This window comes from Astyanax mexicanus, chromosome 3 (genome assembly GCF_023375975.1).
Source record: "Astyanax mexicanus isolate ESR-SI-001 chromosome 3, AstMex3_surface, whole genome shotgun sequence".
Lineage (NCBI taxonomy): Eukaryota > Metazoa > Chordata > Actinopteri > Characiformes > Acestrorhamphidae > Astyanax > Astyanax mexicanus.
This window is the reverse complement of record NC_064410.1, coordinates 33,955,030-33,981,090: the sequence shown is the minus strand read 5'-3', so window position 1 is coordinate 33,981,090 and position 26,061 is coordinate 33,955,030. Positions and strand designations below refer to the sequence as shown.

General features: G+C 39.3%; 1 protein-coding gene across 2 annotated transcripts in view; it reads right to left on the bottom strand.

The window, feature by feature from the left end:
• The window catches only part of zfpm2b (zinc finger protein, FOG family member 2b), an 80,967-nt gene that overhangs the window by 3,332 nt on the left and 51,574 nt on the right, over positions 1–26,061 (bottom strand). For both annotated transcript variants that reach the window (XM_049476395.1, XM_007254697.4), the window contains 3 exons: positions 24,531–24,627; positions 1,269–1,475; positions 295–519 (listed from right to left, as the gene is read on the bottom strand). In XM_049476395.1, coding sequence (XP_049332352.1) covers positions 295–519; positions 1,269–1,475; positions 24,531–24,627 — 529 coding nt within the window. The remainder of the gene's footprint in view (positions 1–294; positions 520–1,268; positions 1,476–24,530; positions 24,628–26,061) is intronic.

Genomic DNA, 26,061 nt, shown 5'->3' with positions numbered 1-26,061 from the left:
TGCTTAATTTATAAACACTAATAATATATAAAGTTTATTTGTTTTTCAAATATAAAACCAAGTTAATAGCAGATGCATTTATAAAAGGATTCTAAGCTTTTTGTCTTGTTCATCTCTTAAAAATGAGGAAAAACTAAACTGAAAGCAAATGTCAAATTATTAAATTAAATATTTAAAATGATCTTTTTTTTGTTCATTACATTTAAGGTTTTATAAACAAAAAAAATCATTCTCACAATAAATAACTTCAAACCTCAAACTAAAAATTTGCAGAGAGCTCTTCGCTGTACTCACCAGTGTGTGTGGACATGTGCATTTCTAGAGCATGTGAACCCGAGAAGCTCATGTTGCATTGTGGGTAAGTGCAGACACGGGGCATTTGATGGCCTGTGTTGGTTGTTTTTTCTGTGGCCATTTCAGTGTCCCTCTGCCGGCCGCTGCAGTAGTACATGAGATGGGCCTGCAGGTTCCTCTCACTCCTAAACCAGATCCCGCAGGATTTGCACAAAAATATGTCCTCTGCAAAACAGCAAATAAAAATATTCAATTTATTGTACAGTTTAATGTACTGAAGAGTCAGATTTTTATTAAGTTCATTAAGGTAAGTTTTATATGTAATACTAACTTGTATAATAAAGAATAATACAGCTCTGGAAAAAAATAAGAGACTAGTTCAATTTTTAAATCAGTTTCTCTGATTTAGCTATTTATATGTATATGTTTAAGTAAAATTACCATTTTTGTTTTATCCTTTAAACTACAGACACCATTTCTCACAAATTCCAAATAAAATATTGTCATTTGAAGCATTTATTTGCAGAAAATGAGAAATGGCTGAAATAACAAAAAAGACACAGAGCTTTTAGACCTCAAATAATGAAAAGAAAATATGGTACATTTGTGATGCTGTGGATCAAGTTAAATTCCTAAATGCACAACTTGATCAGTGTTCAGCCTCACCTTAAAACCTGCACAGGTATGGGCATTCCCAAGCCAACACCCTGTGGTAACATTATATGGCTGTTGGCATGTCAGTATATATCAGATCCAGCACACCCTTATGAAATAAAACTGGACAAATGTAAATGAATCAAAATAAATATCCCCCTAAAAGTGAAGGTCATCTGCAGCTCTTTTGATTGGCTTATCCCAGCTGCACACGCACATCAGAGCTAAGACCATTCTCTGACAACAAGATTTCCATTTTTAACCAAGCACATTAATCAGCTCATTATTAATCAGCTAAGCTAGATAAAGGCTGTACTCACTGTTGACGATAGCATTGGGCAGGATGGAGGCCATGGCGGCCTGCTGGGGGAGAAGCTGGATGCCGTCCAGCAGCCTTGCCGGGTACATGCCCTGCCCATGGGGGGCAGAAGCTGCTGTCTGGAACTGAGGGCAGAAATCCATGATGCATGCTGCAAGCTCCTCCCCATCCATCACATTCTTTGTGGTAGAGCACCATACATGTCCTCCTGAGAGGAAGAGAGAGAGAAATTAATAATAATTATTATGTGTTTGCTGACCATAGAGTTTTTTAATGGTTTTGTAATGCTATTTAGGGGTCCAGGCTGATATCTGATATTTTTCATGTACAAATCAAAAGATGGCAAATACACACCTTCCTTGTTTCTTTTTTAAAATAATTTGTATCTGACAGTTACTTACAATATTCAGCTCTGGGAAAAAAACACCTTAAAATGTTAAGTTTCTTTGATTTTACCAAATTAAAAACCTCTGGAATATAATCAAGAGGAAGATGGATGACCACAAGCCATCAAACCAAGATGAACTGCTGGATGTTTTGCACCAGGAGTGATATAAAGTTATCCAAAAGCAGTGTGTAAGACTGGTGGAGGAGAACATGCCAAGATGCATGAAAACTGTGATTAAAAACCAGAGTTATTCCACCAAATATTGATTTCTGAACTCTTAAACCTTTATGAATATGAACTTGTTTTCTTTGCATTATTTGAGGTCTGAAAGCTCTGGATCTTTTTTGTTATTTCAGCCGTTTCTCATTTTCTGCAAATAAAAGTTCTAAATTAATTTTTTTTTTAGGAATTTGGGAGAAATGTTGTCCGTAGTTTATAGAATAAAACAACAATGTTAATTTTACTCAAGCATAAACCTATAAATAGCAAAATCAGAGAAACTGAATCAGAAACGTAAGTGGTCTCTTATTTTTTTCCAGAGCTGTATATAAAAAATATAAAAACAGGCCAATAGAATAGACTGTTGTCCTCCTATGAAGCTGAATATCACATGTCAGCTTCAGATCAAATCTACACACACATTTAAACATCTGTCTGATCATTATTTCATAAGCAATTTCCAAACCTAATCCAGTTTGTCCAGAACACTTACATTTAAATAAAACTACAAGAAGTTAATTAAATTAAATGTACATTTAAATTACTTGTTTATACTCCTTGTAAAGGATGTTTTTCATTCCAAAACTTCATGTTAAGGGTTAAGGACAAATGTAAAATGCACCCATGCACTTCATATCCTACAGTTAAGAGTTTGAAGTAATATATAAAAATGTTATTAATTTACATCACTTATAGAACAAATGCTGAAAAATGCATAGGTTCTATAAATTATGTACATAGATGGAATATTTATTAACTGTGTTTTTTATCCATGTTAGTCCTTTAATATATCTAGCGCAGCCTGCTTGTATACAACAATTGCTTTGGTGTAAAAAAAAAAAAAAAAAGATAATGTGTAACAAATCTTTTCTTCTAATGAAACCACTACTATGGGATGGACTGAGAATGAGTGTAATCTGCACATTTCAGTCACTTTTTTCACTTGTAACAGTTAAATCAACTGTAAATCATAATGATTCATATAAAATGACAGTAATTCTGTATAGTTAGGGGGTTAAGTTCAGTCAGATTTATAAACATCTATCATGAAAACAGCCTTGTGCTCATGGACGTTATTGGCTCTGTGAGATAAAACCATGACAAAAGAAGGATTTCTCTTTAACCTCAGGATCACAGCATGTCTTTGAGCTTCCCTCGATTCTGTGTTTCATAATGTTCTAGTAAATTAGTTTCACAGTTTGATCTAACTGCGCTGAGTTTTATGGACACGTTTCTATTTTTTTTTTTGTGCAGCTTCTTGGTGGCTTTGGGACTATCTAGCAACCAACGCCACTGAGATAAATTCTACTATCTTTGCTTTTTTCATTATTTGACATTAAGCACCCGTTAATTAGCGTGGAGGTAAATGGGAAATTAAACAACAACAACAGCAGCAGAAAAAAAATCCCAGTTTGTGCTTTGAACCCACGTACAATGCACAGCTTCGAGAACATACATGCATGCCTTTCTTTGAAGATGGGAAAACAAGCGAGGGACAGTGGACTGCAGAACGCACTGTGGGTTTTTTGCATTTCTGTAGAAAAAGGGAACGGACATCTTGGATGAAAGTGCAGCATTATCTAACTGCGGAAGCCGCGGATGAAACATTCCGCTGGAGTCCTAAAGAACAAACTCATTAGCGAGGCAAAAGGGAGAAGAGCGCTTTGTGGCCAAGATAACATTTATCTCTGTAAATGACAGCCTCTCTGTCTGCGCTTCATCTTCCATTGAGGGGATTAAAGTTTTAAATATGACTATTTACAAAAGTCTGGAGAGAGAGATAACAAGCGGAGGCATGATACGCTGCCGCTCAATGCCAGAATTAGGACATGGACTAATTGGCCTGTTGGACAAGACGCTCTCTCTCTCACACACACACACACACACACGCACACACACTCACACTGGTACCTTTCAAAGATGCATTAACACTGACAACATGTCAAAAAGTGACCTGTGGTGATTTCTGCTGGTTTGTTTAAAAGGTTCTTAATTTGACACTCTGCAGTCTAACCCAGCTTAAGAGCCTTACGCCTCGCTGGGTGACAAAATGGCACTTAGCAAGGTTATTAAAGTGATACTCTGACCAAATTCTACTTTACACAATTTCTAAACTTAAAATAAAAAATGGAGTAAAAGGTTTAAAGCATCAAATTAAATAACAGAGAAATATCAAAAAAAAAAAAAATCACGCACCGACCTTGTGTCCACACAACTGAGAAGAAACTCACACACTGATTGATTGCTCGGTTATCAGACTGCACGTAATGTTTGAAAAAATATGCGGGTTAGTCAGTGGGAGGCGCTGGTAACCAAAGTAAGATGGATAAACACCTCAGAAATGAGGAGCGTTATTAGATATTTTAGATTAAAAAGATAAAATGTCTGTATGTAACATCACGATTACTTCATTTTGAAAATTTCTTTTGAAAATCGCAACAAACATTTAGTTTACAGCACAGACAAAATCTGATTTTTTTAAAGGATACCCAGTATTTTCGGTAAATGTAAGAATTTAGCAGTAAACAGGAACAGTTTATGTATTGTATTATTGAACGATTCATATGGAGATAAATGAGATGGGCTTTTTTGTCATTAAAACACGTAGGGATGGGCGGAGCTACATCATACAGGCAGAGGTACTACACCTGTGAGTCATTGCACTGTCCATGCTTTTCTACAGTCACTGGGTCTAAATGTAATGTATAATGTCTGATCTATTGCTTGAACCTCAGTTCTGAACGCTGGGTTTAAGTCACTCTGAGGCCACAGGATAAAGGAGCTGCACCACCAGAACGCTCTAAAATCAGCAGCCAGAAAATAGTGTGTGAACCCACCGCCAAATGAAGCAGCCTCTACGCCATCTGTGCACAGGCATTAGGCTCTGTTCAGCCGTGAACACAGGAGTAATTCACACAAATAGCATCACTTGCTTCTAAACAAACAGGCCATTAACTGCAGTGCACAATGCAGAAAGTGATATCTTAGCTAGAAAATCATCTGACAAAACCTAATTTAAAAAGGGTTATGACTGTTTCTGAAGGATATATTATTTGAATTAACATTATATAGCAGTTTACAGTATAAGCTTTAGAATCATGGTGATGGCAAACTGACTTGTAGTAGGAAGAACAGCATGGTCACTGTCACTCAAAAAGAGCTCTTAAAAAATATATGTCAAACTTTTTTGCCATTTTGCAAAAAAAAAAAAATAATAATCCTTTGTGGGGATGGATGAGAAGTTGATCAACTAAGTGAATGGGTTAGATAATAAAAAATCTTGAATCCACGAGATGTCATCAGCTTGCTATAAATTTACGTTTTTTTTTTTTAATAATTTTATTTCAAATTTTTCTTCCATTTTCTCCCCAATTTACACGGCCCAACCCACTCATTAGGACTCCCCTATCACTAGTGATGCCCCAACACCAGGAGGGTGAAGACTAGCACATGCCTCCTCCAATACATGTGAAGTCAGCCACCACCACTTTTTAAACTGATGCAGCATTGCTGAGTAGCATCACAGCGTGCTCGGAGGAAAGCGCAGTATCTATATATATATATATATATATATATATATAGAGATACACTCACTATTTATAGGGGGAGCCCAAGAGCAAAAAATACCAGTCCATGCGTAATGGAGCTTTAATAAACAAAGAATAGTGCACCAAGTGGTCCAGCGGTCTGAAGCACTGCCACTATAATTGCTGGTTCGAATCCTGGTCATCCTTGGTTCATCAGAACCAAGTCGCTGCGCTTTCCTCCGAGCATGCTGGCTACTCAGCAGTTTGAAAAGAGGTGACTGACTTCACATGTATCGGAGGAGGCATGTGCTAGTCTTCACCCTCCTTGTGTTTTGGCATCACTAGTGATGGGGGATATACAGCTAAGTAGAAGCTGAATGGGTGAGACAATTGGCCTAGCTAAATTGGGAGACAAATGGAAGAAAAAAAAAAACAAATAACAAAAAATTAACTTGTTACTCGCGTTTATTGTTTTGGCAAAAGGATGCACAAGACGCACACTCTGTATACTCATTTATTTTTGTGCTAAGCTAAGTCTAAACAGAGTGGATATTAACCGGAACACGCCAAAGCTTTCTCCGCTGAACTTTCTCTCTGCATGTTTTTGCTCTATTGCTATTTAAATCCTGGCAGTGGAGCTCAGAGGTATTGGCTCTGGCAGTATTTACTCTGGCAGCTAGCGCCTCGCTAAAGACAAAAGAGAAGAATAAACAAAATGCACGTGTCTCCCCCACCCGTCCCTCTCTCTCTTTGACTCTCTTCTTTTTTCCTCTGAATCGCAGCAAATATTTGGATCAGTCGACAAGTTTTCTGACTCATCAGAGCTGAAAAGAAAACAGAGCTTTTGGAGCTTTTTTTTGGAGCACCCACACAAAAGACAAAGAGAGAAAACACAAGGCTTAGAGAAACTTTACAAATACAAAAAAACACATCTTTAGGAGGAGCCCCAGTCAGGCGGGTTAAGATAGAGGTGTCAGTAGATAGAGAGAGAGTGTGTGTGGGGTTTTCAGCCACGAGGTGGATTTTTTTTGGCCTACTGACACTAAACTCTTGCAATGCGGTATTAGCTAACCCTAACACAAGGGGGGAAGTTAGAAAACCTGTAGAATTTGGCTAAAACTGTATGAAGTCCCCCCTTAAACAACTATTTACACCTATTAACACACAAAGTCTTTACACTGTTACTGTTGACTTCAGTACTAGAACAGGTATAACAGTATATATAACAGTAGTGTGTGCACATTACATCCAGTGGCTAAATGTAAGCAAGTACAGTTTTGTCCAAATGTTTGTGCACTTTTCAAATGTGTTAATTTGTTAATGTCAAGTGCTGTATAGTCTCCCCAAGGTTGTCAATAAAGACTGAGGTAATTGTGAGCAAACATTACACACACACTCACCCCTAAACACACACAAACACATCAAATGTCTCATTTCAATCCAAAATGATTTCGTGAGATGAAATAAGATATAAAAACCAGAAGAAATTGTGCAATATGTATTTATAGTCATTTTAATTCAAAGGTGAGAACAGTGGTAGAAAAATAAAATATATATATTTCTCATAACACCACGCAAAGCCAATGGCTTGCAGCTTTAGGTTTATACACAGATTCTATTTATTTGCTGAAAATACTGGGACAAAAATAAAACACAAATAAAAAGATTCATGATAAAAAGTTTATGTGTTTCTATTTTTTGTTTTTTGTTTTATTAATCTCTTAATTTCTTATCAATTAAACCTCAATTTTTATTTTTATCTATTTGTATCTTTTATTCAATGTTATTTAAAATTTTATTTTAATTTAAAATCATTAAATGTAGTTATTTTATTCTTTGTCATGTCGATCCCCTTTTTGTAAATAAAATAAAAGGGTGATTGATTGGATTGATCGATTGAATGTCATATTAATAAAATTAACTGTGTTTAAACTGTTTTTAAAATATTAAAAAACAAAAGCCGCAGGTAATTTGCATGGCACGTGAGTTGGACTGTGAATATGAGAGGAAAATAAACACTGGGAGGGAGAAAAATGAAGCTTGAGAGCAATATTTTGTTCCCTTTTTTGCATGTGAGCTTCACATTTGCCCTTGTGAGAAGTTAATTTACACACGCAAAATGTTAAAACACTCTGGTTAATTTTTTTCACCTGGTATTTTTGCGCCCCCGACTTTTGACATTGATGTGACGCCATAAAAGGTCAAAAAAAGGCATTATGAGCTGTTCTCTGATGCATAAATATTTGACTTGGGTGTTTGATGAATATTGCACGCATGTGGTTTTACACACCTACAGTATTTACCACCCTGTAATTTTGCTTTAGAATAAAACAAACAAAAGCCCTATCTTGATGGGATTAGTTTTTCAGGCAGTTCTAATTTTCTCTTTTATGGGGGGTCCTCTGTGATTTTATTCCTTTCCGGAATGACCATGTATGTGTTTTTCTCATGCGTCCTCTGAGAAAATTACAGGCTGAATTATCTACTGTTTTTCGCTGAACTCCGTGGTCCTCTGGTAATTTTAACCCCGTTCGGACTCACATCTCTGAGTTTAGTTACCTCATGTTTAATAAAATAACTATTTATCCACTGCCACGCACCGTATTTACACTTTGGGTGCGCGTTTCCACGGAGATCCACGTAAACACAACAGCAAGTGAAAATGGAGGAGCTACTGAACACAATATTGTGACAGAGAAAGCCAAAAAACTCACTGGTCCTCCTGTTTTTTCAATTGCCGTCCCGATGCAAGAGTTTTATCATTGAGAAGTAGTGTGAAATATTTTTCACAGACGTTTTATTTAACAGACGATTATATGTTACAGTGAGTTTGTTAAAAAAAGAGCTCTATTCTGATTGGCTGCTTTGTATTACCATGTGCTGCGTAATGTAGCAAAGTGTACCAGAGCAAAGCTTTGTTTTTAGCAATTTTAAGACAATCCATAGTAGTTTCCCAAAGTCCCACAAGAAAGTCTCGTAGTCTTCTAGATGTTCTCCTAAAACAGTATGTGTTTAGATAGCTGAAGAGATAGATAGATAACTTTTAGCCTAGCACCCACCTGGGTTTGGATATTCTGAGCCACACAACTCCACTGTCTCCCAATTCGGTGTTCATTTTTACAGATTAATACAGACTAAACTGTTGAAGCTCTATATGAATATATTTGCATTGTTTAATTGAGCTGAGATAAATAAAGGCTGGTTTTAGGTACATAAAAACACAGGTGTTATTAGTGAACTTTGGGCTGGATGTGTTGAACTGGGCCCATTTCCAAGCACACCAGTGAGTCTCCGACATCAGCGCCGAATCTGACCTTGCATTTTCCCTTCTACTGACCAATAAATCACCATGACTGCTCATGAACTGGCCAGAACTCATCTCCCTCTCTCTCTCTTTCTCTCTCATTTCCTCCCTCACTCTCCCTCTTACTCTCTGGCCTGTTGGCCCCAGACCCTCCACCATCTGCCCTCACACCTGTGCCCCGACTGATCCGCCGGCCTGCACACTACATCAAACATGCACACACACACACACGCTCCCTGTGAGTCGCTGCCAGTCCGTGTGTTAGTGTGTGTGTGGGGCAGTAAATTGGCTGGGGTAGTGGGGTGTAAAATAGTTTGTTTATTCATGAATCAACATTATTTTCAGACTCAGAGTCGGAGAGACGGAGAGACAGACCACCAGAAACCTCCAGCTCTCTGACAGCTGCTGCTCCCAGAGGGTCTTTACTGGCTGACTGAAGACTGACGGCTCACACCTCCCAACCTCTCTTATTCTCTCTTAGAAAGAAAAGTTCTTACTCTTTTCCTCTTTCTCTTTTTCTTCTTTCATTTTCTTCTTTCGCTACATTGTATTTCTCTTTTATTCTTTCTCTTCTTTCTTTATTATTATTTTACATTCTGTCATTCTCTTTCTTGCTCTCTTCCCATTTCTCTCTCACTCTCTTAGGCTCCTTTTATTCTCTCTTTCACGTATCTCTCTTTTTCACTCATCTTTTTCAATCATTTTTCACACATTTTTCATCCTCTGTATTTGTTTATTTTACTTTTTCTCTAATTCTCTTTCATCTTTTTCTTTCACACCTTCTTTCAGTTGTTTTAATATTTCTATAGTGCAATCATGAATAAATAAAAATAATCTAAATTGTGCAGAAAAATGCCATATTTTGACAGAGGATTTGTTCACTTATTTACTCATTCATTTGAATGAAATGTCCAAATAGTCTTGAATTGACCACTTATAACATTTTCTGTACATATTTGTAGTAGGGTTGGGAGGTTAAATAAATAAGAGCAGGCACACTACGAGAGCAAACAGGAACTGAAGCTACACCAGACTGCGCTTTTTACTCCATTTTAACTGCAGCTACGCTGTAAGAGCAACAGCAAACTCGCTTTTCAGCACGCTTTTTCGGACATGGCTGAGCGATTCTCACTTGAGCGGGGCGTGGCAAACCCCCTCATTCACACATTCTCTGTCTACACACCTCAGGGGCGTTACTCACGCTTTAAAAGACAGTCTGGTGGAGCTGATTTCCCGCACCTGCGCGCAAATTCAGACTCCTATGTCGTCACTCACACTCGCCGAGGCGTCAGCCGAAGGCGTCAGCTGTTGTGTGAAGACCCTCTCGTGTGAAGACCTAACTCGGGTAAAGACCTGCGAGTCCACCTGCGCGAGTCCACCGAGCAAGGCCACTGACAAGGCAGCCCGTCCTACTGCCTCACAAAATGCGCTCCCATCACATTCCTGTCATCTCCGGTACGCACAGAAGGCGTGAAAACACACATAGGCACCAGGACCATACTAACCTGCATCCTCTTAAGCAAGCCACGCCCACTACTACCTCATTCTCTGTTGGGCTGTGGAACTGCCAGTCGGCGGTTAATAAAGCAGATTTCATCGCCTCTTATGCAAATCATCTCTCACTACAACTACTGGCTCTGACCGAAACCTGGATTAAACCTGAAAACACTGCTACTCCGGCGGCACTTTCAAATAATTATTCCTTTACCCATACTTCTCGTCTCTCAGGACGAGGAGGTGGAACTGGCCTATTGCTCGCGAATGGCTTAAAATACACTCCACTATTACCTGCAAACTCACTCGTTCGAGTATCATGCCACACTGGTTAATACTCCATCAAAACTTACTGTCGTTGTCATCTACCGTCCTCCTGGACAAATGGGCGAGTTCACACATGAACTTGAAATGCTACTGTCTTCTATCCCAGAGCAAGATTGCCCCATGCTCATTCTAGGGGATATGAACATCCATCATGACAGTACCAGCTTCACAGACTTCTCATCCCTCATGCAGTCTTTCGATCTGGAGCAGATCCCCAGCCCCCCAACACATAAAGCTGGCAAACATCTAGACCTGATCTTCACTCGTAACTATGACACCGACTCTTTAACTGTCACTCCTCTACACCTCTCAGACCACTTCTTCATGCAACTCAACGTTCGCATTTCGAAAAAACCCACAGCTACTCCTACTATGGTCTCGTTCTGCCGAAATCTTCGAGATCTCCCAGCAGACCAGTACTCCTCGCTGGTGACTGACAATATGCCTCCATTAGGCTCATTTTCATCACTCAATGTTAATGATGCCACTGATACTCTTTGCTCCACATTAAGCTCCTGTTTGGACGACCTCTGTCCTCAAACATCTCGAGCCATTAAACCAAGCAAACCGCAGCCACGGCTCAAAAATAACACGCTCAGGGAACTACGCTCCAAACTCAGAGCTGCTGAAAGAAAATGGCAAAAAAAGCAAAACCAGACAGACCTAAAAAACTACCAACTGCTCCTGGCTTCTTTTTCAGCCAGCCTCACTGCTGCTAAAGCTGAATTCTATCACAAAAAAATCAGCTCCCTCACAGACTCCCGGAAACTATTTGCTACATTCAAAACACTACTCAACCCTCCACCTCCTCCTCAGGCTACCTGCCTTACGGCTGAAGCTCTTGCCTCATTCTTTACTGGGAAAGTGGCAGCTATCAGCAGACAGTTTACTGATGCAACATGTAGCAGTCCTACATCATGCTCTGCTGCCCGGTATCCCTCTACCGAAGGCGTCGCTTTCTCCTCGTTCGCTCCTCTCACTGAGAACGAGACACTGGCTCTCCTAATGCATAGCCGTCCTACTACGTGTCCACTTGACCCGATTCCTTCAGACCTTCTGCAAACCATTGCACCTGCAATCATTCCGGCTATTACTCACACGATCAATGCCTCTTTAACATCTGGTGTGTTCCCGACTGCTTTTAAACAAGCACAGGTCACACCACTGCTTAAAAAGCCTTCTCTCAACCCCGCCCAGGTTGATAACTACAGACCGGTCTCACTACTGCCTTTTCTTTCTAAAACATTAGAAAGAGCAGCTCTCAATCAAGTCTCTGGCTTCCTCACCCAAAATGACCTCCTGGACCAGAACCAATCTGGTTTCAAGAAAGGGCACTCTACTGAGAAGGCTCTGTTGTCTGTGACAGAAGCGTTAAAAACTGCTAGAGCTGCAGGACAGTCCTCAGTGCTCATTCTGCTGGACCTCTCGGCTGCTTTCGACACAGTCAACCATGACTTCCTCCTAACTATACTCTCGAACATGGGGATCTCAGACAATGCGTTGTCATGGTTCAGATCGTACCTCACTGGGCGCTCGTTCAGGGTGTCATGGCAAGGACGGCTGTCCTCAGCCCACTCGTTACCCACTGGGGTTCCCCAGGGTTCGGTACTGGGACCTCTTCTCTTCTCAATATACACCACCTCTCTAGGTCGGGTTATCCGCTCACATGGTTTTTCCTACCACTGCTTTGCTGACGACACTCAGCTATACCTGTCGTTCTCACCAGATGATCACTCAATCTCTGCACGAATATCACAGTGTCTCTCAGACATATCCGCATGGAAGAAGGAACATCACCTCCAACTAAACCTCTCAAAGACTGAACTTCTGGTCATACCAGCAAAACCTTCTATTCAACACAACTTTGCCATAACCATCGACTCTCTCTCTCACCGACAAAGGTTGCTAGGAACCTGGGTGTCATGGTTGATGACCAGCTTCTCTTCACGCACCATGTGGCCTCAGTTGCTCGATCCTGCCGCTTTGCGCTTTACAACATCGGAAAAGTTCGACCGTTTCTGACGCAACAGGCCACCCAACTCCTGATACAAGCTGTGGTAATCTCACGCCTCGACTACTGCAATGCCGTACTAACTGGCCTCCCGGCCTGTGTAGTAAAACCACTACAGATGATTCAGAATGCAGCAGCATGTTTGGTCTTCAACCAGCCAAAACGGGCACATGTCACCCCGCTGCTCATTGAGCTCCACTGGCTACCGGTTGCTGCTCGCATCAAATTCAAAGCGCTTACAATCGCCTACAAGGTGATGACAGTACAGGCTCCTTCCTACCTGCACTCGCTCCTGAAGGCTTACGCTACCTCCCGGCCGCTGCGCTCCTCCAATGAACGTCGCCTCGCTTTGCCAAACACTCACACAAAGCAATCCAGACTGTTCTCATACAGAGTTCCCCAATGGTGGAACAAACTACCTTCCACTACCAGATCAGGAGAATCTCTCACTATCTTTAAGAAACTCCTGAAGACAGAGCTCTTCAAAGAGCACTTACTCTCCTAACACCTCTAACAAACTAACTAATTCTAACCTCATCTCCTTCTTCCTCTTCTCTACTCCTCTATCCCATTATTTCCCTCTGACCTCCTTAAGGCCCTATCTATAGATGCTTTATTTTTAACTTCTATTATTTTTGTACTTAACCTCTTCTATTATTTGCACTTCAATATTGTAAGTCGCTTTGGACAAAAGCGTCTGCCAAATGTAATGTAATGTAATGTAATTAAATTAATTTGATTGATCGAATTACTGTTTTAAAAATGGGATAATGGATATAATACATCTTTACATACAGAAGCTGCCAGAGAGAATCTCAGTAAATAGATATTCTTGTGACAGAAACTGTAATGAACTCGTTTATGTGGCAGTGATTTTTAAATTTTACACTTCCCCTTACATGAAATATACAGAGGTTATGTTTGCACCTTGTTTTATATAAAATCTGCATGCAGGGTCGAAGGGTGCTGCTTTGTATTCATTAAAAAAATACATAAAGGAAACATTTGAAGAATTTGAAGAATATTGAGATTAATCAGTTTGTAGTGTTCTGTTTATTTTTAACAGCTATAATGTGTTTTTCCTGACTTTAAATCCTATGTATTTCTATCCCGGATTATATCTGGATTAAGTTTAAACACAAAAATATGAGTGTGCCTGCATCCAAGACTCATTTAAAAGATTTCAATGTGATTTAAAACAGCAGTATGTGACAAATGGCATTTCAGCATTGTTTGCACCTAAAAGACACGCTGTGCTGCGCTGTACTGGCAAGCATTGTCCTGCTCCAGATTAGCAATAACAATGACACTTTTCTCAAGTCTCTAAAAATGATATTTTTAAGCTTTTACTTGAAAATAAAATGCTGCACAGAGTTGCCGTAATGTTCTAGAGTAAAGGTGGCAGCAGAGAGTAGGTGTTTTTACTCAGTAGCTCCTTCTCAAGTTGAGTGAGTTTTGTTTCATGAAAGTCAAATTTTATTGTGCATAAAAATGTGTGGTTGGGGTGGGACAGATTTGAACTGAGTAAGGACAATCATACTCACACACACAGACATGCCTGAATATGTGTATATGTGGCACATTCGAAGCCCCCCCACCCAAGCTGAGCCAGACTTAATGAATTGCTGCATCTTCCACTTAACCCAGTGATGCAGTTTCTCTCTCTCTCTCTCTCTCCGATAGAGTCTGGGGCTGTTTATTAAATGATGGAATTTGGCTGTTTCACACGAGGAATGTTATCAGGCAGAGAACAATCCTGCCCATGGTTTCACCCTTACGGGCTCGCCCGCCTGCTCATTAGCCACAGCCTTTTTTTAATCCAGAAGTTTCTTATCAAACGTGACACCTGCATCTCCGAATGGCACTTTTCCCTCGTTCATTGGCATGTATTTGGGTGAGCAGACTCCAAGGTGCTTTGTGGAGATTAAGAGGGAGAGACAGAGAGGGAAAGCGAGAGAGAGCGAGAGAGAATGAATGCTTATTTTATCATTTAGCGGGTCTGGACCGTATCCAAGGAGTTTTTGTCTTGTTGTTGTAATTAGAAAGCCTTTTAAGCGATAACAGCTGCTGTAGAATATGAATATGGAGGGAAGCGAGGCCTCAGATAGATGCACCCCCCCCACTCCCTCCTGCACCACCACCCTCCGCTAATTTTCATACGCCTGCTTTGCTTTCGCTAAAAAGAGAATGACTAGCTAGCTATCTAGCTAGCGCCTCTTTTAGCATTCCTGATTGAAGTCGTTTTTTGACAGTCCCCTGTATCGAGTGCCATATGAAACGCTCGGATTCTCCACCGCGACTCAACAGTCAACAGCTCATCTCTGTTAAAAAAAAAAACGACATGCAATTAAGCTTGCAGACGAGTCGCGGACAGCCCGAGACGACTGTCAGTTCCCAACAGGCCCCGGCGTACCGGGATTGAGTTACAGCGTGCACGGGCGCTAGCCTGTCACTTCAAAAAGGTGGAAACCGAGTTTACCCACACGTCTTTTCCTCTGGCTTTTTTTGAGACAAACCATTATCACCGTACAGTAATCACAGCTAATCAGCAGCCCAGCATCCACCCAGTAAACACGGACACAATAGCGAGGCCTCACTGGGGGATTTCACACGCTGTGATTGACGCGCCATGCAAATCACATTATTATCTCCGCCAGCAGATCTTTGCTCAAAAACCTTCAGCAGGCTGGTGCGGTTTCTCAGACATTCCACCAAAACTGCAGATTTCATCACCCCTCCATATACTGTTATCAAAACAGTATTCCCAGCTAAAACAGGTATATATTGATCATATGTTAAAGTACAGCATGAAAAATGAAGGTATAACTAAGCTGTGAAAATTCTTCACAATCTCAGATTTTATTTTTTACACACATGCTATAACCATTAAAAGGAAACACATGCACAAGGTGCAGTACACACAAAAACGGTGGTGAAGTGGTGAAGGCACTCCTAAACAGAGAAAAGATTTGAAGAAATGTTTAATGACCTGTCCTTGTTGCTGTAGCATTTAGAAGCCTCTAGTGGAGGCGTCCAGTAGCCTGTATAGCACATAGGCTACATAAGTATGTAACCAGCTATGTTTACAATGCAGCTAGTTAACCAAGTCAACATGTGGCTAAACATAGCACATAGCAAATTCTAAAAGCTACCGACAACATTTCTTCCAAATTCCCCAAAAAATATTGTCATTTCGAGCACTTATTTGCAGAAAATAAGAAAGGGCTGAAATAACAAAAAAGATGCAGAGCTTTCAGACCTCAAATAATGCAAAGAAAACAAGTTCATATTCATAAAGTTTTAAGAGTTCAGAAAATCAATATTTGGTAGAATAACCCTGGTTTTTAATCAGTTTTCATGCATCTTGGCATGTTTTCCTCCACCAGTCTTACACACTGCTTTTGGATAACTTAAAATTCAAGCAGTTCAGCTTGGTTTGATGGCTTGTGATCATCCATCTTTCTCTTGATTATATTCCAGAGGTTTTTTAATTTGGTAAACTCAAAGAAACTCATAATATTTCCAGAGCTGTATATATTTAGCCTAAAAGTCTCCAACATGCTGCTGAATCCGAACCTGCAGAGTCCCAAACCTGCTGTTAGAGCTGCAAAAAGGGGGACCAACTCCATATTATTGAATATGGGTTAAGAATTGGATGTCATAAAAGTTCCTGTAGGTTTAATGTGTAGTTTTCAGCCACCTTTGATAGTTAAAACATGTTTACTCTGGTAAAAGAAGAAGAAAACAACTCACATGCTAAACTCACTAGACAGCATTATCCTGCAACTTTGACACATCACGGACAAGAGTAAACAAGATGCTAATGCTAGCATGTCACACTACAGACACTAACCTTTGGCCCGCAGGACACACAGAATTCAAATAGGTTTGAAACATTTCTTGTGGGTAAAAGAAGAGCACTCTTGTTGACGAAATGTTTCTCCTGTATTTCTTCTTCCTACGTTTGCTCTTTACACCACTACTACTGCGGTCACAGTTAGCGGCTAATTCACTCTGAGCGGACAGGGTGCCACCGGAAAACAACAGAGGCTACTGTAGAGAGAAATCCCGGACAGAATTTCTCTCACTTTTATCTGGGGATATACAGTATCACGGCTCAGGATGCTCTCCTTTTTCCAGGTAATAGGATAGAGAGAGAGTGAGGGAGGGAGGGACGGAAGGAGGGAGAGATTTGGAGAAAGGGCGGAGAGATACCCCTCAAGCGAGCATCTCTGTAGGGAGAGGATTATATGCCTCTGCTCCACTACCTTCCAGCATGGCTCTCCATTGGTTTCAGGAAAAACTCAATTAAACTTTGTCTCTGCCAAATTCGTCTGCGGCGTGTATCAAACAGAAACTCCTCTAGCATGAGGATAGTGTTCAGGGCAGGCGAGGACTTCCTCCCCCCCGCCCCCCTGTTTAAAGTGTTTTTCCAGCAACTAGAAAATAACAACACGTCTTAGAAGTGAGGAAAAAGCCTGTGTTGTAGAAGCAGCCAGCATTACTGTTAGCACTGAGAGGGAAAACCTGAGGTGAATTAAAAACAGAAAGAAACAGCAATGCACTGGAAAGCAGTTCTAAACTTTCAATATAAAGCACTTTAAAAACAGCTATAAACAAAATAAATTAATACAGTGTTGTTACTTATTTTTGTTTTTTAATAATCCCAGAACATTAGAATAAATGTAAACAGTCTACAAGCTTCCCTGGGATTAATGTGTAACAGTGTATTGGTTTCATTATTTCCAGCACTCCCTTGGAGAAAGGCCTGTTTTTACTGTTCCCATCCACAACCTACCGGTAGATTATCTCATCAATTTGTGATTAATTACTCAAGTAAATCAGGTGATCTTTAGGTAGAACTGAACAAATCCATAATAAGACTGGGGTCATCCTACAATAGTGTGTTGTAACATATGCCTTAAAAAATATGGGGGAAAAGTAAGACATAAATAATATGTGCCATAATCTTTATTCAGGCCACATTTTAAAATATATATTTTTCATCATTCTCATAATGTAAAAATTCAGCAAATTTAAACTTACAACATTAACAAAACATGCTTTTGAGTCTCAGTGAAGGTATTTTAAGGTAGTTATTGATAATAAAAAATAAAGATTATATTGCACGTATATTTATATTAGTGGTGTCAATTAAAATAATAGTATATACTTGTATGTTTGAGGGGAGATAAAGCCAACGTGGGGCGCAGGAATAAAGAATGCATGAGAAATTGGATAGAGGAAACTTTTTTTTCTACATTGGCTGTAGGGATTTCTGAATTAGAACTTAATTTGCTGAGTATAAAAATCTCAGGAAGTGTTTGGTTTTGCACACATTTTCACAATGGGGGGATAACCATTTAAATGGCCTGGGAGAATTATGTTACGACCAGTTTTCATTAATGTGTACACTGTCCCTTTAAGAGCTCCTTACGCTAAATGTGTGGGCATGTGTGTAGCTGCGCTGAGAGTATAGAGAACCATAGTGTGTGCTGTGCTGTAGCACTAAGGGCGTTTTCACACCTGTAGTTGGTTTCTATGGTCCGGATCAGTTGATGAGTGTGTTTACTTGAAGCGTTTTCTCCCTTAGTTTGGTTTGGTTTCACACAGGCATAAATCTAAACGTACCAAATTTCACACCAATAAAACACAAACACATTGTCTCTTCTGATTGGATAGAAGATTTTGTGTTCCAGCACGTATATCTGTGCAGTGTGAAGCTGCTACACAGAACGCAAAAAAATTGGCGCTGCGCTTTCAGACACAGTAGAAAATGGAGTTGCTGTGAACAGTAAACACTGCACATACCGCACTCAGTGTGTAAACAGAAGGAAGATGGGATCAAACTTGGTGACATAATTAATTAGTGTTTAAAAAATAACACATTACTGATTACAAATGAACTGCGTGCGTTAATGCTTTAACGTTAACAGCCCTTGTGCATATAAATGTTGTGTCACCTTGGTGAAGACAAGACTTGTCTGGTTATACTGAACAGGTCAGTAAACAGTGACACACTGTTATAAAATAACAAAAAATGGACATGTTTCCACTTCACAAAAAAAGAATCAAAAGTAGTAGACAAGACATGTTTGGGATTTCAAATATTAAGTTAGACCCCATGGTTAGGTACGAGATAGGTACGAGTAGGTACGAGTAGGTATGGTACTATAGGGGGAAAAAAAGCAAGGAAACTAACAAATGCATAAGACTAGCTTGGAATTCGTTTTTTTTCTTCTATTATTTAAATTAGACAATTGTGCATGTTACCTTTATAATATCATAATTATTTTAAATAAAATAAAAAAAAAAGAGACGGCTATTTATAATTCCATTCAGTGAACAGTGAATAATAAATCATTTTCTCACAGAAAACTATAAGAAAAAGGGGCTGGTTAACATAATGTTATTATAGTGAAGCATGTATTTCCACTACAAGTCCCACAATACCATGCAAATCCTACAAACTAGAGCTTGTGAAATGTATTCCTCTGTTATGCTTATTAATCTTTACTATTGTGTTTTCCATTACAACCCTCAGTATTTAGGGAGTATAACAGAATCGAATTTCTTTTAGACACTCATTGCACTTTACTATTAGAGATATTAGACTAGAAGCACAGAGCAGAACACACACATCATGACCACCACAATAACTAAACCCTGCGTTTTTTTATCAGCAAAGGAGGGGATTTAAGCCATTTTCTAGCTGGATTATTCGCTGATACTTGAACTCATACTCCTCTGTGAACTCCAGTAACTCACTGTATGGATTTGTTCAGTTCCACCAGCAGCTCAGGAGCTGATTTACCTTAAAAAAACTGATTAAATAAACTGTGTGTGTTGACTGGGAACTGGGAATATGAAGAACACCACACATTATCCCATGTTTTCTTTTTAAAGCTTTTTTAAAGCACTGTTCGCTTTGTAAATTACAGGACCTTCATCTGACCCCTGACTGTTATCCAGCAAACTCAGGAAAACGATAAGCAGCCCAGCACTATTTCCCTTCAGGTTTTTCACCCTTTTTCCCTTACGCTGGCCTAAGATTCACCTTACCACAACAGCTCCCCCTTCAGCTTTCATCACCGCCTCAGACAGTTACGAGCTGTCAGATAGCAGCCCGTCAGAAAGAGAGAGAGAGAGATGGAGGGAGGACAGATGCGGCGTGATGGAGAGAGAGAGCGATAGCGAGAAAGATGATAAATCAAACTGCAGACGATGAGGTCTAACACCATCTAATGACCAGAATGAAGCGGGAGCCAGCTGCAGCGAGGCTGAGACAGAAACACTGCCGCTTTAAGCCGTGTCACCTTCTGATCCAGCCATCCACCATGATCAAACCCGGATTTACAGCGCCTCACAACATCCAGCAGCTTAATAATCTCATATATTTCTCCCCCTGCGCTCGACACTTCCAGTCTCGACAGTCACTCAAGATAAGCTAAAATCGCTCTGACTGGATTGAGAGCACATATAAAACACATGCTTAAGACTTTTTACTGCTAGTCCCCCTCCCCCAGCCTTCTTCCAGAAAGCTTTATCGGGAACAGTTGAGCTGTGTTCTGTGTTCTGACTGTTCTGACTCCATACCATATTTATACATTAAACTATTATCTATATAGTATATATGTGGCTAAATATCCAGATTAGACATAAATCTAAGGCAGCCTCGGAAGAGAAAACTGTATTTTTCTTGGCACAGCTGAGTAATGAGAGTTCATTGGAACTGATATACCGTTAACCTCAAAGGCTGTTGTGTCTTCCTTCACTAGAGTTATATATACAACTCTGGAAAAAAATAAAAGACCACTTAAAAATGATGAGTTTCTTTGATTGTACTAAATTGAAAACCTCTGGAATATTAGCAGGAGAAAGGTGTATGATAACAAGCCCTCAAACCAAGCTGAATTGCTTGCATTTCTGCACCAGGATTGGAATAAGGTGATCCAAAAGCAGTGTGTAAGACTGGTGGAGGACCAAGAACATGCCAAGGTGCCTACAAAAACTGTGATTAACAACCAGGGTTATTCCACCAAATACGGATTTCTAAACTTTTAAATCTTTATGAATATTAACTTGTTTTCTTTGCATTATTTGAGGTCTTTAAGCTCTGCATCTTTTTTGTTATTTCAGCCATTTCTCATTTTCTGCAAATAAATGCTCTAAATGACAATATTTTTATTTGGAATTTGGGAGAAATGTTGTCTGTAGTTTATAGAATAAAACAGCAATGTTCATTTTACTCAAACATTTGCCTATAAATAGTAAAATCAGAGAAACTGAAGTGGTCTTTTATTTTTTTCCAGAGCTGTATATTTACCTTTATTTAGTCCATCTTACTGAGCGTTTAAACTAATTAAGAGCTTTTTTTGTATTCAATGGATTCATTAACCCACTGAATTCAACAAATGTACCAGTGTGTAATATTGTATGCTTCTCGATGTTTCCATTAATATTATTTGCGATTACACAGCTCATCTGAGAAACTCATTTTCTGCTTTTCACTGTGTCAAATTGATGAATTTGCGTGTCCATTGGGGCTGGGCAATATGGCCCTAAAATAATACCATGATATTTCAGCATATTTTTGCGATAACGATATTCTTGCCACTATGACAAAACACTGATTTAAAAAAATAATAATTTCAAGAATAATGCAACAAAATAAATATAACATTTTATTTGACAATATTACTGTATACATTATAATATAGCATGCCCCAAATTAAGATTTTTACATGATTGTAACAGAAGTCAATGTTCCTACATGTCATGATACAAATAATGTCCATGTCATGAGCAAAATAAATGATACTGGACAGATACAATCTGTCTTTAGTAGATAATAAATGGGAAATGAGAGCAGTGTAAATTTCCCTTTTTATACAAACAGCAAAAAGTGTTATCATGATGGCCTATATGGCCCTAAAACAATATTACAATATATCAGGGTATTTTTGTGATGACAATATTCAAAAATCGGTAACTGGTGTATGATGCGTTCGTTTGTGTTTTTGTGTAAAGCTGACCAGCGAACACTCAGAGAATCTCTAAGGATTTACTCGGTTGTATAATTATGGAGAAGCAGAGGGAGAGTTTCTTAATTATCAAACTCATTTCCTGAAATTGGTGTAATTTCTATTTCATTTTCCAACCTCTCTTTGTGTCGTTGGATGGAACTCTTTTTAATACCGTGCCTTTAAGACAGATGTAAGGCATATGTCAACAATCTCAGTTTTGATCTCTTTAATTACACTAAAACCCTCCTTATAGCATCAGTGTGAGGTGACAAGGCCAAACTGTTGCAGGCTTAACATGCAGATATTCATTTCCATACATGTGCTGCATAGACTGTTTAAATAATATTAATATACAGCTCTGAAAAAAATAAGAGACCACTTAAAATGATAAGTTTCACCTCTGGAATATAATAAAGAGGAAGATGGATGATCACAACCATCAAACCAAGCTGAACTGCTTGAATTTTGTTTTGCACCAATTTCTTTTGCACCAGGAGTTATCCAAAAGCAGTGTGTAAGACTGGTGGAGGAGAAAATGCCAAGATGCATGAAACCTGATTAAAAACAGGGTTATTCCACCAAATATTGATCTTGAACTCTTAAAACTTTATGAATACAAACTTGTTTTCATTGCATTATTGAGATCTGAAAGCTCTGCGTCTTTTTTAGTTATTTCGGCCATTTCTCATTTTCTGCAAAAATAAATGCTGTAAATGATGTTATTTTTATTTGGAATTTATGAAAAATGTTGTCTGTAGTTTATAGAATAAAACAACAATGTTCATTTTACACAAACCTATTATTATTTTTCCCAGAGCTGTACATTTTAACAGCATAATCTGTATTTCTACTGTGTTAACATACTACATTATGTTACTCATATTACAAAAGTAAAAAAAAAAAAATTTAGTTTTTTCATTATATGGTCCCTTTAAGATAATGAAAAACACTATCAATCAGGCCTGTTTAAACTTCTGCTCCTGTACTTTATGAGGGCACACTGTGGAGTTCTCATCTCATCCCCGAAATGGGATGAAAGTTATATTTGATATCAAATATTTTACGGGCGAATCACAGGCTTTTCCTAGAACTCTCGTTTTGGAAGCCATCTGGTTGTGTCTGCTGAAGCCGAAGACTTGTTGAGATATCCGGTGGCTCTGCCCAATCAATTACAGCCTCCGTCAATTCATTAATAACTTCCCATTGAAAGCCCCTCAGTTCATCGGCGTTGTCTTTTAATTAAACACAATTGCAGCAGCGCTGCTCGCTGGCGGAGAAAGAGCCTCCTCGAGGGCGCGGCGCTGTTCGACTGCGCTGATAATGGAATTTGACATTGCTGAAGATGTTGAGCTATTATTCTGCCCCACTGTTTCTCTATGTTCTCTGATAAAAAGCGATAATGGTCCTTAAATCTCCTCTCTTTCCTCCAGTCTTTTCCCTCGTAAGCGCTGGAAACGTTCGCCGCTGAACTTACACATGTTCTGTAAGTAGATTAATCAATTAAGCTGCAGTGGATAAAAAAAGAAAAAGTGGAGGAGTTTAGGAGAAATATCATTTTTACAGTCAAAGGGAAAAAAGAGAAGCCAACAAAGAGTTATCTTCCTGCTCAATGAGACGGAGAGGAAAGCAGGGAAGGGAGCAGATAAAGCGGCTCTGTGGTTAAGAGGAGACCCTGGTTTCATTTCAGAAAGAGTTTGCACAGTTTTTACATCAGTTGAGGGTGATGAGGATTTGTAGGCCTTGCCTGTACTTATAGTGTTTAAAACACTATACAGCCAAAAGTATTAGGACACCGGCTCATTCATCTTTTCTTCTAAAACCATGGGTACTTATAAAGAAGTTTATTCTGCTTTTGTTAGTAGATTTTAAAGCATTTAAAGCATTTTTGTGAGGATCTGACTGCATTCACCGACTGGAGCATCGGTGAGGTCAAGATGTTAGGTAATCATCATTCCAGTGAACACACTTCCACTGCTCCACATCTCCATGCTGGGGCTTTATTCCCCTCTAAGCCCACATGTGGCATTAGGCAAGTGTCAATAGGTTATTGTGTTTTGTACAGATGTGCAAAAGCACACACACAGCTTGTCTAGTCCATTTAGATACAGTAAGTCAGGCCAATAGAGCTCTGGAGCAGTGGAACTGTGTTCTCTGGAATTATGGTGCTCCATCCAATATTTTTGAATGAATTGGGAAGTTGGGAATACAACATCCTGATCTTGTATGCTCTTGTAACTTGAGTGCAATCAAATCTTCAAAGCAATGCTAAAAGCGAAATGTAGAACAAAGAATTTTCTGGGAAGTAGACAAAACAGAACTCTTTTTAATTCCAAATTTAAAAAGAAATATTAGTTTCATATTAGGTGTCCTAATATTTTTGTCCATGTAGTGTATCTCCACTGTTGCTGTTGTTTTCTTTTTCAAGTAATATAAATCTAGCAGTTGTTTAATGTTAGATTGACATCGGTTCCCGGAGCCCTGAGAGAGCACAATTGGCAAATGAGATGGCGCTCTCTCCCCACTTCACTCCAAAGGGTGATGTCGCTTAGCACAAGACATCTGTGAGCTGCTATATCAGAATGGAGTCACTGCGCTTTCCTTCGATCGCACTGTGATGCTACTGCTCAATGCTGTATCAGCAGCAGTTCAAAAAGAGGTGGTGGCAGACTTTACATGTATCAGAGAAGGCATGTGTTAGTCTTCACCCTCCTGGTGTTGGAGAATTACTAGTGGTAAGTGGGTTGGGTAATTGGCTGTGTAAACTGAGGAGAAAATGGAAAAGAAAACTCTTTCTTTTAGAAAGTTGCCATTTTAGAGGTTTTTGCATTACAGAAAGGACAGCATTTTTTTTTTTTTTTTTTTAATTTCACAGATACGATGATGTCCCAGATTCATTGTTCACTTGTAGCTTCAGCTAATGGTCACACTATCTTGTGCTCAAAGAGGAATGGACTGGGGAAAGCTTACCTTTACTGTAAACCATGCAGTTATTTTTTGAGTCCTCTGCGCTGACCCACGTCATTTCCCCCAGCCACCGCGGACCTCCGCTCAACACCAGCGGCACCTGAGAGACACACAAAACCATGTGCACATTAGTTTTTAGTTACAATTCAACTGTAAACAGCTTCCTATCTACATTAGCGCTATATAGAACTACATCGAATCTAAAGGACTCTTAGAATTTGTCAAGAACATTTTTCTTTTCAGAAATATATAGAAAAAAGTGTTTAAAACACCAGGATAACTAAAAAAAAATAAAAAGACAGCACAGAGCTAAAACAGTAGCGTAAGCTGAACTTCGATTGTAATTTTTTCCTTAATTTATAGATAACATATTTGGAAACAACATAAGTAAGTGTGTAAGAGATTACTAAACACATCCACAGGAGAGAGTGTGATGATGTAGGCATGATGCATAATTGCTGTAGAAAGCATTGATGCTATGGTTCTATTCCCTCCCACTCTATCAAAATAAAGTCAAAATTTAACGTCATTTCTTTTTTAATTTGCAGAATGTGCAAAAATACCCAAGGTGGAGCCAGGTTTCCATACATATGTAGAAACGCCCCCCGTCCCCGAGACCAAGATTTGGTCTAACACCACAGAAGGAAAGACGATTTTCTCTTTCAGTCTATTCCAGCCATGACTGTCACTCACTTTATTTATAAGTTTAACTCCGCCTTATTAAGAAACTGCAGAATAGCACTTAATTACAACATTTGAGGATGAGTGGCGCTACACATCATACTACAACCTGTCAGCAACGACACATTCTGACACATTACTAAATGTTAATGCTTAACAATGTTGTAAACAATAATGAATTTAGTAGGGAAGGACGCGGAGAGCGCACGCACATGCAAGTGATATTTATTAAAACAGAAAACAAACAAACCAAACAACCAAAAACAAGAGAGAAAAGTACAGACAGAAACATTAACACAACCAGTACAGACGAATACACATACAAGAACCGACAAACTAACACTGAAGACACAGGGGCTGAAATACACACATAAGACAGGAAAGGAAACAGGGAACACCTGGGGCCTGGTAATAAGGGGGCGGAGCTACAAATGAGCATAGGTGAAAAACAGTTAAGGAGGAGACACAGGATGAACACACAGGGCCACGTGGAGAAATGACAGACAAACAGGGCAAGAACGTGACATTTAGATGTTAGTTTATAATTTGTTATGATTATTCATGTAAATAGTCTTAAATTAGTGTTAATTAATGTACCCCTTTTGTAAAGTGTTACCATAATTCTTTTAACCCAGTTGTCCTCTCCCAGCCTATTTCAGCTACTATGCTGCAGGGTCCGTGGTCACATGTGTGTGTGTGTGTGTGTGTGTGTGTGTGTCCTGTCTGTAAGGTGTGTGAACAGGCTGCTCATAGGTTCTGTCCTTCCTGTGAATGAGCACATTGTTAGGGGTCCTCTCTGAAAGCTGCAGCTGATCAGATCTCATCCTCTGGGCTCGGACAGAGGAGAAGTCGA